General features: G+C 45.4%; 1 protein-coding gene across 18 annotated transcripts in view; it reads left to right on the top strand.

The window, feature by feature from the left end:
- PTPRM (protein tyrosine phosphatase receptor type M) overlaps positions 1-19,432 on the top strand; it is a 792,664-nt gene that overhangs the window by 350,788 nt on the left and 422,444 nt on the right. For all 18 annotated transcript variants that reach the window (XM_060243981.1, XM_060243978.1, XM_060243979.1 and 15 more), the window contains exon 7: positions 4,350-4,643. In XM_060243981.1, coding sequence (XP_060099964.1) covers positions 4,350-4,643 — 294 coding nt within the window. The remainder of the gene's footprint in view (positions 1-4,349; positions 4,644-19,432) is intronic.

Consider the following 19,432-nt stretch of genomic DNA (forward strand, 5'->3'; position numbering starts at 1 on the left):
CCTTTTTGGAGGGAGTTATTTCTTCTCCGGCCACTTGGGCTCACTGCCACCATTTGCTCAGCCCAGGGGTTCGGACTGAGAGGAACAGGACTCCCAATCCCCCTCTCCAGCTCTGAGGCCAGGCCTCAAGGTCCTCTGCCACCCTGTACTTGGGTATCACAGAGGCGACAGCACTTCTTTGGGGAACCCCTGGAGGATTGGCACCTTATCCAACTACATGCCTTTCCCCTTCCCCGGGGCCCCCTTCATAAAGCAGCGTGGTCTGAAGTGGTTGGAGATCTATGTGGTACAAAGTTTGACGGCTAGCATTCAAAACATTAAAATTTTTAATTAGAAGAGAAAAAGGAAAAAAAAACACAAGCAGTTGCATGTAAAAGTTTAGCACAGCACCTGAACAGCAACCAGAAGGACAAATAAAAGGTGGATTTAAACACATCCTCCCGTCCCTGGTCTAAACTTGCCCTGCCTTGTGAATGACTTCCTCGGTCTGACTGCCTCGAGTCCACTCCTCCTCTCTCCCAGGAGCAGGCCTCTCCCACAGTCAGGAGCCCACAGACTGACAACCTCTCTCCTTGAGGGCCAGCCAAGAACTGCCCTTTTCCCGCCTCACTCCAATAAAAAAAAGAACTTCCTGCCCCTCTAGGAGGCTTTCCCCCTCGAGGTGATGGTTTAACTTCGGAAGGGAGGAGGGAATGAAGGGAAGGCTAAGCCACAAACCCTGCCTTAGCAGTTTCATGTTCCCTCCCAACCAAGCACCACCATTAACTAAGATGGCGTTTCTCCACAAACTATAAAATATTATGTCATAATGAATCTGATGCATAGATTAAGCATATTTTACTAAGTTTTAGAAGTAGAGTCCTTTTCTTCTCTTAAATTATTACAAGTGAAGTGGAAAATGTTACCTAAACTACAGTGAGTATATAAACATTTATATATAAAGTGGCAAGTTAGTAATTAATTCCCAAAAAGAAGTTGAATTTTTACCATGATTTTCAAGAGGCAGAAAATCTAAGTATCTTATTCTGTAAAATACTGTACTGATTGATGACTGGATTAGATACCTTGTTTTTGTTCAGGCTTTTAAACAATTTATTCAAAGCTATTTAACATTTTTTATTTTAATGTGAGGAGGACTGCTTTTGGTAGATAGGGAACCAACTGGATACAATTTGTCAATTTCATTTTTGGTACAAGGGTAGAAGCTTGGTTAGTACAAATAACAGTGAAATTCAGTTCCTAAATACCTGATGCTTCTTAACCTTTATTGCCTCCTTAGAGGTAGCCAGGGCTTTTTTGTAGTAGAAACTCCTTTGCATATTAGGCCACACACCCGTGATGCAGCGAATCCTCCAAGAGCTTAGAGCAGTGGTCCCCAGCCTTTTTGGCACCAGGGACCGGCAGGGTGGGGGAACCACAGGGTGGGGGAACTGAATTTGGCCTTCCCACACCGCGCAGCCACCCCGCCTCACCTCCTCCTCCTGCGTCACCTCCTCCTCCCTCCATGTTCATTATGTTAAGCCAGGGGAAGCGTCTTCCTGGCTCTTTAAAAGCTTGCCCCCCCTCCCCCCCGTGGCAGCAATGGTGAGCGATCTGCTAAACAAGCGACACTGCCTTTGCCTTTGGAGGCAAGGGCAGCACGGCTTGTTCAGCGGTCGCTCGCTGCTGCTGCCAGTTTCTTCCACGGATCAACTGCTGCCGCAGGGGAGGGAGATGAGCTTTTAAAGAGCCGGGAAGGCGCTTTCCCCGGCTTAACATAACAAACGCAGAAGGAGGAGAAGGAGGAGGCAGCACGGGGTGGCAGGAGGCTGTGGAGCACCGCGGGGGGCAGCTCAGCTGGCGGCCCGGTTGCTGATGGGCCACAGACCGGTATCGGTCCGGGGCCTGGTGGTTGGGGACTGCTGGCTTAGAGGGCTCGCTTAGTACAGGGCCTACTGTAAGCTCTTGGAGGATTGACTATATCAGGGGTATGTGGCCTAATATGCAAAGGAGTTCCTGCTACAAAAAGCCTCCTCCTGGGTAATAGCTGTTCCCCACCAGTATTCTATAGCAACATATGCCAAAATTAGGAATAAGTCAGGGACATTCTCAGACTATAAATGTAATAAGCGAGCAATGCAGACACGTTATTAGAATGCTGAGGGCCAAACTAAGCATTACGTTTTATACAAGTTCATCATGGGGACTTGCGGATATACTGCAGATGCAAGTTCTTGGTAATTCTATTTAGAAGCATTGTGGCAGCCTGATTCACTTTGTGATCAGAACACAGAGGGGCCCCTGCCTTCACCAGTGCCATTTCCCCAACCCTGAATAGTGTCTGAATATGGTTGCTGGTGCTATTTAGGGTTGGAAAAAACAACCCTATCGGGGCCTGTCAGGGGAGGGCGGGATATAATTCTGATAAATAAATTAAAAAATTAGGTTCGGAAAAAACAGTGAGAGGGGAGGGCAGGAACCCCCTTTCCCCTTCACTGCAGTACTGATATGAATCAGATGCCTGCGGAGCTTCTGAATGCAATTGCCAATGAAAACTTGCAGCTACAGTAGGGTTGCCAAGTCCAATTCGAGAAACATCTGGGGACTTTGGGGGTGGAGCCAGGAGACTTTGGGGGTGGAGCCAGGATCAAGGTTACGACAAGCATAATTGAACTCCAAAGGGAGTTCTGGCCATCACATTTAAATAACCACACACCTTTTCAATGCCTTCCTTCCATAGGAAATAATGAAGGATAAGGGCAGCTTCTTTTGGGGCTCATAGAATTGGACCCCCTGTTCTATTTTTTTTTTTTTGAAACTTGGGGGGTATTTTGGGGAGGGGCACTGGATGCTATGCTGAAAATTTGGTGCCTCTATCTAAAACAACAGCCCATCCCCCAGAGCCCCAGATACCTGTGGATCAATTCTCCATTATTCTCTATGGGAATAAGTCTCCTTAGGGAATAAAAGAGTTCCCAGCAGACATTTCTCTTCCCCCTCCCCCCCGCTTTCTGATGACCCTGAAGGGGGGGGAGGGCCTCCAAACCGGGGGATCCCCTGCCCCCACCTGGGGATTTGGTGAATACAGAGGATACTCAGTGAGAATATGGCAAAAAAATACAAAAAAACGACTAGCACATACACACGATATTATTAAAGAAATACACATCAACATTCACAAGTTGCAATTTGCTTCCAAAAGACCGAGTGCACGAGATTCATACAGTCCTAAGTCTTGTACTTGAGATGCAATCTTCAGTTTTGTTGAAATAAATCACGGAGAAGGGGAAAAAAAACTTGAACAAGAGAGCGGTTTCAGCCACGCCTTCCTCAGTCACGAGTAGGGTTGCCAAGTCCAATTCAAGAAATATCTGGGGACTTTGGGGGTGGAGCCAGGAGACTTTGGGGGTGGAGCCAGGAGACACTGGGTGCGGAGCCAGGAGCAAGGGTGTGACAAGCATAATTGAACTCCAAGGGAGTTCTGGCCATCACATTTAAAGGGACAGCCCACATTTTAGAATGCCTTCCTTCCATAGAAAATAATGAAGGATAGGGGCACCTTCTTTTGGGGCTCATAGAATTGGACCCCCTGGTCCAATATTTTTGAAACTTGGGAGGTATTTTGGGGAGAGGCACTAGATGCTATACTGAAAATTTGGCGCATCTACCTCAAAAAACAGCCCCCCCAGAGCCCCTGACACCCACGGATCAATTCCCCATCATTCCCTATGGGAATCGTTCCTGGAGGTGCATAATGGCTATGGGGGTGGAGCTTCCCCCGCTGGCCAGTTGGCTGGGGGAGGGGGGAAGCCTGTAAAACCAGGGGATCCCCCGCTGGGACCTGGGGATTGGGAAGCCTAAGCTACAGTGATGACCTCATGTAAATGTATAGTTTGGCCCTGAGGAGTTTGTTTGAGGTCAAGGGAAGCCTGTGACCAACATTGCAATTCAGTGACTGGGCCATGAACTACAGCCAAAGAAACCTATCTCTTGCCCTGATGGTATGGACTGAGGATTCAGGGATTTGCTATCCTACAGTTCTGCACTCCAAAAGAAGGAAAGGAGGAAAGAAAGAAAAGGGAAATAACTCTTTGAGAACAAACAGAACTGTGGATAAGCCAAAACCCCAGTGAAGAAAATCTGTATCTGTAAAATAAACTTACCTGTAAATCTGTTGAGGTATTATCCTGTATCTTGAAAGCTGAAGAGAAAAAAAGACAGAGGCTAATAGTCACAATACTCACAGTTTATGAATATAGTATGTAACGTAAATATTTAGATTGGAATTTTTTAAAAGAAAGCTAAAATCTTATACAAGTATTGATAACTGTATTGTATTGTTGTCTTAATTGCAATTTTTATTGTTTCAGAGCCACCTGTTCCTATTGCGCCACCTCAGCTGTCCTCTGTTGGTGCAACCTACTTATGGATACAGTTGAATGCAAATTCTATCAATGGAGATGGGCCCATTATTGAACGAGAGGTAGAATATCGCACTTCAAGTGGAAGTTGGTATGACATACAACCTGTTGACTCCACAAGCTATAAAATTGGACACCTGGATCCTGACACAGAATATGAAATTAGTGTGCTGCTCACTAGACCAGGTGAAGGAGGTACTGGATCGCCTGGTCCAGCTCTTAAAACAAGGACAAAATGTGCTGGTGAGTAAGCTTGTTTAAAACAAATAACTTTACTACTCATTCCTCGAGTAATAAAACATAGGGGGCCTGAAGTACATTCAGAGTGATGGCTGCATAAAGCCTTCCCCCACCTCTGAGATTTCAAGGAGGTCTTCCATCCAAGTAATTGCCAAAGTCAACCCTGCTTAGCTTCCAAGATCTGATGAGATCGGGCTCATCTGGGCTATCCAGGTCAGAGCAGCACATTTTGACATAGATTTCATCATCATCATCATCATCAAATTTTATTTATATCCCGCCCTCCCCGCCAGAGCAGGCTCAGGGCGGCTAACAACAGAGATTCAATACATACATTGTGCAATATTTAACAATATTAAACTACAGTTGATTAAAATCTATTAAAATTCTAAAAACGATAAAATTAATATTAATATAGTGGTGCTATATTGATTTCAATTAGAATGAATATATTGATTATATATTGATTTATTGATTTCAATTAGAATGAAGCATGTGTTTACTGTTGAAAACAGTGATAAGTTAAAAGGCTTAACTTTGCTAGGTAATACTTATAGTAAGATATTCAATCTGTATTGTCTGTCATCTGTTCATATCTTTTGTTTGTTTGCTCAAATACAGTGCAACTTGAAAATATGTTGTATATACAGTACACTCTTCCTTGGGATCTTCCTTGTTGTATATACAGTACACTCTTCCTTGGGATCTTCCTTGTTGTATATACAGTACACTCTTCCTTGGGATCATTATACTTCTGTAATTTGTTCTTTGCTGTAGTTTGTGTGTTTTAGTCCACTGGTACACACTCAATGTCTCATGGAAAGCCAAATTCAGCAAAAGAGCCAGATGGCAGCTGTATGCCCTGTGTGCTGTTTCATGTCAAAGTGCCATCAAGTCACAGCTAACTTATGGCAACCCCATGAGGCCAACCCTGCTTACCTTCCAAGTTCTGACAAGATTAAGTTATCCTAGGCTATTCAGTTCAGGCTGCTTAAGGTCACTTTTAGGTCACTATCAAGCAAAGATAAAGCTACATATACAGGAAAAAACAGGCTAGTGGCTCACTTGATCAGTTATTCTGTTCTACTAGCAGAAAAGGCCATTGTAGGAAAAAATACATTGGGCCCTGGAAAAAATATTCAGGAGGGGGGTGATGAATGTGTAGGTGGAAAGAAGGAAGGAAGACAAAAATGAAAGAGAGAGACAAAGAAAAAATTGTAGGGAAAAGATGGGGAGAAAAGAGTGAGGAAAAAAAGAAATGGAAGGAAGGAAGGTAGACAGACAGAGGCTGCAGTCACGCAAGTTAAACAATGCAGTTTCAATCACACGTTACACACGTTAAATAATGCAGTTTCAATCCAGTTTTAAAACACTTTCCATCTGGATTTGGCCAGTTACCACAGAAAAATCCAGTTAGAAAGTACACTAGAAGTGGATTGAAAGTAAGGTTGCCAATCCCCAGGTGGGCAACCAATGACCTGAACAGGCTGCTGTGATCAAAAATTACTAAGTGCCATTAACAAACAATAGAAGAAATTTAATCTAACAGGTGTGTCTGTAAATCAATATACATAATATTAACAGCTTCATATACAACTTCACAGTAGAAAATCATCTTCAAATCCCAGAAAAAAGTTGCGACAGGTTTATTAACTTCAACTTCCTGTTTCATATGAAGATTTCTTCAGGTTTGGGATTTATCAAAATATTACAAAGTCTGTCAAGACACAATCTCATTCTCCTTTACAAAGGGACCCATAGGTCTCCAGAAGTTCTTTCAAACCAGCATAAAAGCTTGGTTGGACTTATAGCAATCTGCCCAACTCAAACCTAGGTGGGGGCAGGGGATCCTGCAGTTTGGAGGCCCTTCTCTCGCTTCAGGTTCATCAGAAAGTGGGGAAGGGAAATGTCTGCTGGGCACTCCATTATTCCCTATGAAGATCAATTCCCATAGGGTATAATGGAAAAATGATCTGTGGGTATCTGGAGCTCTAGGGGAGTTGTTGTTTGAGATGGAGGCACCAAATTTGCAGCATAGCATCTGGTGCCTCTCCTCAAAAAACTGTCCAAGTTTCAAAAAGATTCAAACGGGGTCCAATTATCTGAGCCCCCCCAAATATGCCCCTATCTTTCATTATTTCCATTGGAGGGAATGCATTTAAAAGGTATGTAGTCCCTTTAAATGTGATGGCCAGAACTCCCCTTGGAGTTCAATTATGCTTGTCACAACCTTGCTCCTGGCTCCACCCCAATGCCTCCTCGCTCCACCTCCAAAGTCTCCTGGCTCCACGCCCGAAGTCCCCAGATACTTCTTGAATTGGACCTGGCAACCCTAATTGAAAGTGTATTATTTAGTGTGTATGATTGCAGCCAGAATGAAATAAAAAGACAGAAAGACAAAGATAGAGAGGAAGAATGAGAGAAAGAACAGAAGGGAGACAGAAAAATGGGGGGGGGGAGAAGTGAGAGCAAGGGTCATTTTGTAGAAGAAGAGGTGCTAGAACTCATCAGCACAATTCATTTGCATAACTCTTTCCATATGCCACATATCCTTGGCATCTCCAAAAGGTGTACTAAATTATATCAGCTAAGTGTCTACTATAACATGCTTCATGAATTATAATTGTCATCTTACTTACATCTTGCTTTTAAAATTACTTTCTCCTATGTGGCCACAGTGACATGAAGATTTCTATATGTCTGCTTTATATGTTTTAGTTATTTCCCCATATTTTGTGGGGGAAAATATTAGAAAGTTTGTGAAATCTTAATTCAGCAAAATTCTCACAGGGGGTTTGAACAATGGAGCCCAGAAGAAAGTAATTTTTGGAGGGGGGTATTAAGAAAAAGAGCACAATAAAATGTAGCTGTTCTGGAATTCCACTCCTGTGAACTCCTGCCCAAAATGAGGCCTCTGAGAGAAATAAAAAGAAGGAAGATAGACAGAATGAAAGAAAATGACAGAGAGAGAGAAATGAATGAAGTGAGAGTTATGTAAAAGTTTGGGAGAAAGGAATAAAATAAAGGGAAAGGAAGGAAGACAGGCACCCCTCCCAAATGGGGGGGGGAGCAAAACGGAGCCTTCAAGAGGTTTCTTGCCTCTTAAAGCAAGCAGCCCACTGTAGCCTAATTTGAATAGAAAGAGGTAAGACTATTTGCAGGTGGAAAGGGGGCTTGAGTATAGAGAGTTTAGAATATAGACAGTCTGTTTCTCTTGTGCTGAACTTCCTCCCCCTCCCCCCCCCCGGTTGTGATGGAACATTCCTTTTCTGCCTGTTGATCTGTTTTCTGTTAGAGTTTGCTTCAGTTTATATAGTTATTAAATGATGTTCAGTGTTACTTAAGCAAGCATGTCTGCCACATGATATTAATTCACACTGGATTCAACTACAGACTGTGCTGTAAATGTAGAGGTAGAGGTAGAATATTGGGGGAGGGACGGTGGCTCAGTGGTAGAGCATCTGCTTGGGAAGCAGAAGGTCCCAGGTTCAATCCCTGGCATCTCCACTGAAAAAGGGTCCAGGCAAATAGGTGTGAAAAATCTCAGCTTGAGACCCTGGAGAGCCGCTGCCAGTCTGAGAAGACAATACTGACTTTGATGGACCAAGGGTCTGATTTAGTATAAGGCAGCTTCAGATGTTCAGATATTCATTGCCCCATAAGGAGGAGTGTCTGGCATATTTATAAATAGAATATATATACCTCACCTCCCGAACAGTAGGGGTGGTTAGGGTTACCAATCCCCAGGTGGGTGCAGGGGATTCCCCAGTTTGGAGGCCCTCCACCCACTTCAGGGTCATCAGAAAGCGGGGGTGGTGTAATGCCTGCTGCACATTCCATTATTTGCTATGAAGATTGATTCCCATAAGGAATAATGGAGAATAGATCCATGGGTATCTGGGGCTCTGGAGGTAGATGCACCTAATTTGCAGCATAGCACCCTGTGCCTCTGCTCAAAACACCCTCCATGTTTCAAAAGGTTTGGACCAGGAGGTCCAATTCTATGAGCCTCAAAAGGAGGTACCCCTATCCTTCATTATTTTAAGGGAGGGAAGGCATTTAAAAGGTGTGTTGTCCCTTTAAATGGGATGGCCAGAACTCCCTTTGGAGTTCATTTATGCTTGTCACAACCTTGCTTCTGGTTCCACTCCCAGCGTCTTCTGGCTCCACGCCCAAAGTCCCCAGATATTTCTTGAATTGGACTTGGCATCCCAGTGTGTGTGCACTGGGCAAGTAAAACTTAGGCAGCGAGTTTTAGTTGAAGGCAGCAAAACAGTGGCATTGTTGTTGGGCAGGGGAGGTTATGGACTGAGGAAAGGCAGTAGTAATCAGTAAGGTTCCAGAAGAACCTCTCAGCAAAGAACTGTCTCACTCAAAGGTTCCCCAGAGAGTGCTGAGATCGAGTTCTCAAAACCTGCTTGCAATCCCCGGGCCAAAGGAGGCCCAACTTAAGTCGACCAGAGACAGGGTCTTTTTGATCACAGACCCTTGCTGGTGGAACCAGCTACCAGAAGAGGTGAGGGTCCTGTGGGACCTTGGGCAGTTCCACAGGGCCTGTAAGACAGTCCTCTTCCGGTTGGCATACAACTGATCGGTACTTGAAAATTTCGAATAGAAGGCTGTAGTATGGTACTTTGGTAAATGGCTTTGTTTTACTGTTTTTACTGGTTTATTGTTTAAATGTTGTAAATTGAAATATTTTAAAACTTAATCCTATGTTAGAACTTTCGTGTTGTGAGCCGCCCTGAGCCGCTTTGGTGGGAAGGGCGGGATATAAACTAAATAAAATGAAAATGAAGGTCAGTGGCCTTCTGATAGAGTTCTGGCCTGACAGGACTGGCAGTAGGCAGGTCACAGCGAGGCTACCCAATGACAGGGGAGAGTGGTGACAGACAGAATGAACAGCCACTCCTGTGGTAGCCACAACTTCGAATAAAAATTGAGGATCGAGCCACCATGTTCAGCTTTTATTATATCTATGATGATTCCCACTTTACCTTATCTTGCTGAAGAATTTGATGGGCTAGAATATAACTGACGCAACAATCCAAACTATGTATTCAACAAATCTGGAGTAGAGTTCTTTCAGACGATGGTTTTCCTACTGCAGTAGTCTACAGCCCCCCAGCAAGCAGGTGCTGAAGGGGTCAGATGATCCTCAAAACCAGCAAAGATTGCTGCAGAAGACATGAAGAGGGAAGGGGAACTGGTGGAAATTCCTGCTTCTTTCTAGCAGAAGTGAATTCGAGTCATAGAAAGGTTAATACCATTCAAACCACATTTTGCAGTCACGTGCAAGTTAGCACAATCAAGTTCTTTCAGAGACTGTAAAGAACAAAAAAGTATGCCTTTTGTTGCCACATTTTTTCTTTTCTCCTTCTGACTAAAAGCAAAAACAAACAAAAAATCTTTTTTAGACATCAGCAGGGGTCATTTTGTAGAAAAATAGGTGGTGGAGCTGATCCAGGGATTGTTATGCAGCTGCACATACTATTCAATGGAGGTGGAACTCTCAGAAAGGTTCAGGATCTGTGCTCCTGTGAGCTCCAACTGAATCCGAGGTCTGGTCCTCAGTATACTTTCCACTTTCTGCATATACTAGAAAAGTATTTCTGTGTGGAGATAAAGTCATCTACTACTATCACTAAGGATTAATCCATTTCTCCCTGATATACCTCTGCTTTATAGCTGTTTACAGTACCACTGATTACCATGAGGTCTTTCCATACAGCAGCAAAAAAATATGCATCCCTTTATGCAAATGAGTCCATTTGAGGAGGGACAGTGGCTCAGTGGTAGAGCATCTGCTTGGTAAGCAGAAAGTCCAAGGTTCAATCCCTGGCATCTCCAAAAAAGGGTCCAGGCAAATAGGTGTGAAAAACCTCAGCTTGAGACCTTGGAGAGCCGCTGCCAGTCTGAGTAGACAATACTAACTTTGATGGACCAAGGGTCTGATTCAGTATAAGGCAGCTTCATATGTCCATATGTCCATTGTTGGCTACTTGAAAATGAATCCTGAAGTAGCAGTTGATTTTTTTTAAAAAAAAATAGATTATAATATTAAATGGATGAAAAGGAATTCCAGAAACAATACCAATCAATATCTTATTAGACTGATTCTCAGGGGCTCTTTTGAGCACCATTGCCCAGTGCACCCACCTCATGTTCCAGGGAAGGTTACTGCCCTACAAGGTTTCTGGTTGCTGGTTGAAATTAGACAGGTGGCCACAGCAAGTTGTTCTTCTCCAGGTGCCTTGGCAATCTCACCTGAATTACTGTGCCTCATATTGAGGAGAAAGCAAGAAGACAAAAGGGAAGCCCTCCCACTCCCTCCCAATACACATGGGCTGGCAAAAGTTCAGCAAGCTCAGCAGGGTCAGCTGTGGTTAGCATTTGGTTAGGCAACTGCCAAGGAATTCCAGGATCATTATGCAGAAGAAGGCAATGGAAAACCACCTCTGAACACCTCTTGCCTTGAAAACACCACAGGGTACTGTAAATGGATTGCTACTAGCTGGCAAAAAAAAGAAGGAAGTTCAAAAGTTATGTTGCTAAAACTAAACAAACCAGTACAACGGATTAGAACTGACACAATGCAGTTCTCAAATAATACCCTATAGAATTAACAGAAAGAGGAGTACTTGAAGAGAAGAATCACTGCACCTTTTAAATTGCAATGATAATTGTATGCTATAAGAAGAAGAAGAAGAAGAAGATATTGGATTTATATCCCGCCCTCCACTCCGAAGAGTCTCAGAGCGGCTCACAATCTCCTTTATCTTCCTCCCCCACAACAGACACCCTGTGAGGTGGGTGGGGCTGGAGAGGGCTCTCACAGCAGCTGCCCTTTCAAGGACAACCTCTGCCAGAGCTATGGCTGACCCAAGGCCATTTCAGCAGGTGCAAGTGGAGGAGTGGGGAATCAAACCCGGTTCTCCCAGATAAGAGTCCGCACACTTAACCACTACACCAAACTGGCTCTTGAGAAAAACTAGACCACTTTGAGTCTCAAAGCAACATACTACATTTTTAGTAATTTCAGTTCTCTGAAATGCTTGAAGTATGTTTTTGCCTTGCACAATGAGATTCCATTCTGTTGGAACAGCCCAGCACTGATAAATAAATGCATCTATAATTAGAATGCAAAGAAAATAAAGGCTATTCTCCAAAGGCAGCTGCAAAATTCTAACTGTTTTCACACACATTATGAAAGTACTTTACATTCTTTGGTATAAAAGACTATAAACTAGAGAATTGTGCATTTAGGGTTTTTTACATTTTAATATAAGCTACATGAACAATTTTCAGTCTCAATATTACACAAAACTTTTATAACTTCCATGTTATTAAATACTTTTTCAGATACAAACATATTTTGACTATGAAATATGCTCAGTTTCTCCAGGACATATTTATTTGTATTTATTTGTTTATTTAAAGCATTTCTGTGTTGCCTTTTCATCCAGATATGGTCCCAAGGTGGCAAGGTAAAAAAGGTAAAGGTAGTCCCCTGTGCACCAGTCGTTTCCAACTGTGGGGTGACGTTGCTTCCACAGGATTTTCACAGTGGACTTTTTTTATGGAGTGGTTTGCCATTGCCTTCTCCAGTCATCTACACTTTCCCCCCAGCAAGCTGGGTACTCATTTTACCGACCTTGGAAGGATGGAAGGCTGAGTCAACCTTAGCCGGCTATCTGAAACCAGCTTCCGCTGGGATCGAACTCAGGTCGTTAACAAAGAGTTCAGACTGCAGTACTGCAGCTTTACCACTCTGTGCCACAGGGCTCTTATGGTGGCAAACATTAACACATTTCAAATTAAAAGAGTATGGAGAGGGAGTTCAAAAGTTTCAGTGCCAAAAGAGAGAATGTCCTTCCTCGGGTTATCACCTGTTTTGCCTCAGATGCCAGGGGCACCTGAAGCCAGGCCTTCAAAGATGACATGAATGGATAAATTCATATGTGAGAAGGTAAAGGTATGCTTGCTCCAAGCTAAATAGAGCTTTAAAGGTTAATCTCAGCATCTTCAATTGAGCCTGGAAGCAAAGTGGGAGTAAGTGTAGATGGAACAAGACAGGAATGATCTGGTCCCTAAAACCCACTTTAGTAGACTGCCTGCCTGCACCAACACCTCCAGACAAATCTGTAACCAGTAGGAAATATAGCCATTTCCCCTGTCTGTGCAGTCAGTTAATCTGTAGTAATAAAGCAGACTGTGATTCACCTCCTCATATAATCTTAGATCACTTGCTTATGCTTGTAGAAGAGGGGCTAAGATAACTGCGATTTGTTCTTACTCAGAGGCAGCCTTTACCAGTGTCCCCCAAGTCCATGGTAGTGTGGGAGACTGGGATCTTATTTGGAGTGGTGGTACAACAAAGAAGAACACACCTTACATGTACACACACATGAACACATAACACACATGTAAGCACACATAGACCCTGAGTGAGTTTATGACAGATTCCACTCTCTTTTATTCCCCTATTCAGCTTGGACCAGTCAGGATCTGATTAGATCAGTATTCTCCAACCTTTTTGAGCCTGTGAGGATCTCTGTAATTCTGACACAGCCACACAAAATGGCTGCCACAGGAGGCAGAGCCAGCAGCAACTTACTCAACTGCTCAACTTACTTTCAATTACATAGTGAAGATCCTTGTGCTGTGATAGTAGATACTGGCCAAAGCAATTATTTAAAAATCTGCACATATAATCAACCCCCCAGTGGCCAATTGGAAGCCTTGCTGGGCAAAAGCTTTACTTGGCCCCTCTTTTCTATAAACACCAGGAAGGGTGGTGGTGGATACCATGGCACCAAGAGCACTGTGCTGGGTACCCCTGGATTAGATTATATGTTAAACACAAATTGGAATTAGGGCAACTCTAGTTCCACTAGCATTCGTCTTCAAAATAGTGGTATGATTGGCATTTCAGCATGTGTGGTGGCAAGAGAGGCTTTGTTGTTTCCTCCCGTCTACCCCTTGTACTTGCACAGCCAGGCAAGGGCCATGGGGAAAAGAGCTGCTTGGCTTACTTCCAATTCCACATATTGTGACCAGTGTCTTACAATGGAGAGAGGCAGAAGAGTTCAGTCCCTGAGTACAAAATATGCATGTCCCATTTGTTTTTAAGGATGTACAAGGGTTTTTATGAGAGGGGGTTTTTTGGGGGCGGGTTAGTTTTTTTAGTTGGAAGAAGAGCATAGCAGAGAAAAATCTAGTAGGTGGGATATTTTGAGGCATGAAGATAAAATGGAAGTGTAAGTTTGCCTTTCTTTGTAGATAGCTGATCTTCTTAGTGGTCTCTGTGCTTCATACTCATGGGATAGAGCGCCCGCGCCGATCCCCGAATCGGTACCTAAAAAGCCTGGGATTTTTTCGCGCTCGGCACCATTGGGCATGCACAGGCATCCCATCTCACTGGAGCCAGTGCGAGGATCCCGCCAGTTCTTTCCTGACCGCCGCATTGAAAGGATATCTCTGACTGCTCCGGTCGGTGCCTGGTAATCCTTCTGGATTTTCCCTTTTCTTGCCCATTCTTTGTTTTCCCTAGCCTTTTTAGTCTTGTTAGTTGTTAAAAAAAAAAAGAACTTGGTGTTGGACTTTGCCCCTCGGGGCCATAATTTCACCCTTCCCTCATGGGTTCCGGTGCCTATGGAAAGGCGTTGGGGGTTCTTCAAGTACTGCCTGAAGTGTGGTAGTAAAATCGCACCCCCGGACGGTCACTCCCTCTGCTTGTTGTGCCTGGGCGAGGGACATCGTGTCGATTCGTGCCCGCATTGCTCGCGGTTTTCGAGGCAGACGCGGAAAAATCGGGCAGCAAGGCTATTGGCGGCTTTAGTCGAGTCGGCTCTTTGTCCTCCGAAAATGGCTACAGGCCTATCGGCATCGATGGGGGACGCTACCCAGATTATGGCTTCGACATCAATCTATCCATCATCGCCATCACAGACGGGTATGCCGACTGAGCGGAGTCGATCCACAAAACGACCCTCTGAAGGGTTAGTGGAGACCACGCCAACCAAGAAACGCCGGGACGATTTGGGGGCCCGATCGTCTTTCCCTAAGAAGTCGAAATTGAAGGAGTCGAAATAGAAGGATAAGCGGAAGAACAGACTTTCCCTCACTCCTTCCCCTTCTAGGGATGTTTTGATGGAGTCGGTGTCGGCGCAAGCTGCTCCACCTCAGAGAATTCTAGCATCTCCCAGTCCCCAAAGCCCATTGGTATCGGAAAGATGCGGTTTTCAGCCAACCCATTTTTCGGGATCGGAGTAGGAAATCGACAAAACCCAGCAGACTCATTCGTCCAGGTCGGGATCGCGTCGTCGGAGCGACAGTGGTTCGGTATCGGAAGTCAAGGCTTCGGCACTGAGCAAACCTTTAGCACCACTTCCGCCTACTACAGGACGGAGGGAGATTGAGGCAAGTGCTGTGATTCAATGGTTCCCGTCACCTCCTATGTGGGACCAACGTCAGTGGCCTTGCTTATTTGGACCTTACTCATATCCATCGCCGTATCCTTGGTACCCTCCCCATGAGTTACTGGAATGGGACCAATGCTCAGAGGCTTCACACTTCTCGAGGGTTTCGCATCACTTTGCCACTCGTTGTGCACCTTCGGCATCGGTGTCGATTCCTCCTGAGAGATGCAGAGAGCAGTCTGGGGAGCAGGCTTATCCATCGGTATCACTCCAGTCACCCGAACGTGCTTCAACCCTGATGTTATCTGAACACTCTGGGAGAAGAGATTCTTCGACATCGGATTCTGAGGTCAGTACCGATGATCCGGATAAGACAGCGGAAGTGTGGTAGTAACTTGCACATAGCTGAGGACCTTCCGATACCCCCCTTGGAGGATCTCAAGTCATATGGGGATCTGGTGAAGTGTATGGCACAGTCTCTCTCCCTCTCGGTGGTCCAACCGCAGTCAGTCGTCGATGATACTGTATTTGACATAATGCAGCGAGATACATCGACGGCTGTGGCCCTTCCAGTGACCAAAGTCATTCTGCAGGCAGTGAAGGAGCCCTGGGCAAAGTCGGCATCCACACCAATTTCCTCACGATGCCTGGACCACATGTATCGTGTCCAGGAGGTTGGTGCTGAGTTTTTGTTTTCTCACCCCAAACCCAATTCGGTGGTGGTTTCTTCATTCTCCAAGGCGCGCAAAACTCACTCTTCCCCACCTGATAAGGAGGGCAAGAAGATGAACAATGCTGGCAGATGGTTCCACACAGCGGGAGCTTTGGGAGTAAAAAGCTCTAACTACGCTGCATGTATGGCTCACTATCAGTATTCGGTTTGGGAACAGCTCACACCATTGATGTCATCGATGAGTGAGGAGAAGTGAGCTTTGCTGAAGAAGCTGCAAATAAAGGGATTTTCTGTGGCTAAACAACAGCTGGCTGCATCAAAACGTCGATGTCTCTGCCAAGACCCTTACTTCTGCTGTTTCCCTGCGCCGTCACTCTTGGTTACGGTCTACGGCCCTTCAGCCTGACACCAGGGCCTATGTCAAAGACCTTCCCTTTGAAGGTGAAGGTCTTTTCAGCTCGACAACTGATAGTGTCCTACAGGAGATGGACAAAAGTATTAGGACCTTGAGGAATCTTGGCGTCCTGTGGCTACTCGGGCTGGCAAGCCTAAGCAGTGGCACAAAACTTGGCCCAAGAGGCCTTATCAGAAACTTTCCCCTGATCAACCTTGGAGACTTTGTTCTTCACAGACAGAGAGTAGATCTCCTTATAGGGAAAATAACAAGTCTCGCTTTGCTTCGGCCTCGGCAGCCACTAATAAATCCAAGAGCTCCCGCCTTCAGAAGCAGGACCTTTGACTTTTCAGCCGCACACATCACCGCCCCTTCTTCTCACATCCGCCTCCATCACCATCTACCAGCTTGGGAGTCCATATCCACAGCAGATGGTTCTCTCCATAATATCAGAAGGTTACAAGATAGACTTTGTTCAGGTTCCGACTCAGTCAGTGATTGTCACCACACCTCCTTCCCCCCCCTCTGCTAGAGGAGGTGAGCAACCTCTTGCAGAAACAAGCCATAGAACTGATCCCTGTAGTGGCCAGAACGGGGGGGGGGGGTGTTCTATTCTCGTTATTTCCTGGTCCCCAAATGGGATGGGGGTTTGAGACCAATTATGCACCTTTGAAATCTGAACAAGTTTATCGTGTACCAGAAATTCCGGATGTCTACTCTGCAAACAATCCTTCCCCTCATCAACCAAGGGGACTGGAGGGCAACGTTGGATCTAAAGGATGCCTGCTTCCATGTCAGCATCCATCCATCTTACAGGCATTTCCTCCGGTTTGCGATAGGCTCCAACCATTTTCAGTTCAAAGCCCTTCCATTTGGCCTGTGTACTGCACCGCGGGTGTTTACTATGATGATGAGTGTTGTAGCCACACATCTTCGGCTTCAAGGCATAGTCATTTTTCCGTATATAGATGACTGGCTCCTTGTGGCGGATTCGGAAGAGCGTCTGTCCTGCCATATTGCAACGACTCTTTGTCTTCTTAATACCTTAGGTCTGCAGGTCAACATGAAAAAGTCCCATCTGATACCATCACAGACAGTTCAGTTTATAGGGGCTTGGCTAGAAATGAACCTTCATCGTGCTTTTCTGCCTCAGCAGAGAGCCATGTACATTATTACTTTGATTCATCTTTTTCAAAGCCGGAAATGCAGCACATCAGCTGCAGCAGATGCTGGGCTTGATGGCAGTGACTACCAGTGTGCTGCTGTTCACGAGACTGCAAATGAGAGGGCTTCAACTTTGGTTCCTCAGAAAGTTTCGGTCTTTTCGGGACTCACCTTGAAAAAGGTTCATGATTCCACCTTTGATCCTTCGGGCCCTGGAATGGTGGACATCCAGAGACAACATCTGTCAGGGAGCTCCCTTCCATCTGCCTATAACGACAGTTACAATCACCATAGATGCGTACTTATGGGGCTGGGGTGCCCACATGGATTCTCTGTGTGTGGGGGGGGGGGGTCCGTGGCCTCTACAGCTGACTCGTTGCCATATAAACTACCTCGAACTGTTGGCAATTCATTTCACCCTTAGGTCCTTCCGTCCCCTGGTGGCGGAAAAGGCTATGGCCGTGTTGACGGACAATACTACAGCCCTTTGTTATGTCAACAGGCAGGGCGGGGCAGTCTCCCAACGACTCTGTGTGCTAGTAATAGAACTATGGCCACCTTCAAGAGGGGTTTAGATAAAAATATGGAACACAGGTCCATCAGTGGCTATTAGCCACAGTGTGTGTGTATATATAAAATTTTTTGCCACTGTGTGACACAGAGTGTTGGACTGGATGGGCCGTTGGCCTGATCCAACATGGCTTCTCTTATGTTCTTATGTGGCTGGAGTGTCTGGAGCAGGGCACCTGTGTGAAGGCTGCACACCTTCCAGGAGTACTCAATCTTCAGGCGGATCCATTGAACAGAGGAGCAGCATCTCCACACGAATGGGAGATGCAGTGGCGCTTCCTTCAACTGGTGTTCCAGCTCTGGGGGTATCCTCAAGTGGATGTTTTCGCCACAGCCCTGAATCGAAAGCATCCCCTGTTCTGCACCAGGGGAGGAACGGATTCGGTGTCCTTGGGAGACGGTCTAATGTTCCAATGGAAGGGTTGGTTCCTGTATCTGTTTCCGCCTCTTCCACTGCTGACGAAAGTTGTCAACAAAATAGTGAGAGAGAAACCAAGGTGCATACTAATCACGCCATGGGGACCTCGGCAAAACTGGTTTCTGATTTTGCTCCGTTTAGCGAGGAGAGTGTTTTATCAGTTCCCAGCGGAACCAGACCTTCTGTCAGCCCAGGAGGGGCAAGTGTTTCACCACAATGATCCTCATTTAAAGCTGACGGCGTGGTTCATCGACCCTGTGAATTTTCAGACAGAGTCAAGCATGTCTTTCTGAATAGTAGAAAGTTGTCTACCCGTATTTCCTATTTCCTTCGGTTTTTGACTGATCCTGCAGTCTCACCCCAATGGTTGGGTCTATCGGTGATTTTTGACTTTCTGTTGTCTTTGGTGGATGCTGGACTTTCCTTTTCTTCTGTTAAAGTTTATTCACCAGCAATACCAACTTACCATGAGCCTGTTGAGGGGCATTCGGTGTTTGCTCATCCTCATTTGAAGCAATTCCTGAAAAAATTGGGTCAGATTGCATCCTCCGTCTAGATCACCTCCACAGTTGTGAGATTTGCCATTAGTATTGGACAGGTTGTCCTGGTGTCCCTTTGAACTAATGGCAACCTGTTCCCTATAGTTTCTATCCTGGAAGACTGCATTTTTGGTGGCAATCACATCAGCACACCATGTAGGGGAGCTCATGGCTATGCGTTGTGACCACCCATATTTAGTGTTCCATGAGTCGGGAGTTTTGTTGGCTCCTGATGTTTCGTTTCTCCCTAAGGTGGTTTCCCAGTTTCACCTTAAGTTGGATGTTTGGTTACCTACGTTTTACCCCATGCCTTCCTCGGACGAGGAACAACGGTGGCACGCTTTGGATGTCAAGCGTGCATTACTTTTTTACTTGAGTTGTTCTAAGAGTTTTCGTCAGGACCAGCATCTTTTTGTTTCCTATTCTGCTCCTAGATTTGGTTCAAAAATTTCATCTCAGCGGTTTTTGAAGTGGCTTACTGAAACTATTAAGCTGTACTACTTGCTGGCAAAGAAGCCGTTGCCTGGACCCATTTGTGGACACTCTACTAGAGCGAGGGCAACGTCGGTGGCGTTCCTGAAAAGTGTCTCCTTGACGGACGTATGCAAGGCCG

This window comes from Heteronotia binoei, chromosome 7 (assembly GCF_032191835.1).
Source record: "Heteronotia binoei isolate CCM8104 ecotype False Entrance Well chromosome 7, APGP_CSIRO_Hbin_v1, whole genome shotgun sequence".
Lineage (NCBI taxonomy): Eukaryota > Metazoa > Chordata > Lepidosauria > Squamata > Gekkonidae > Heteronotia > Heteronotia binoei.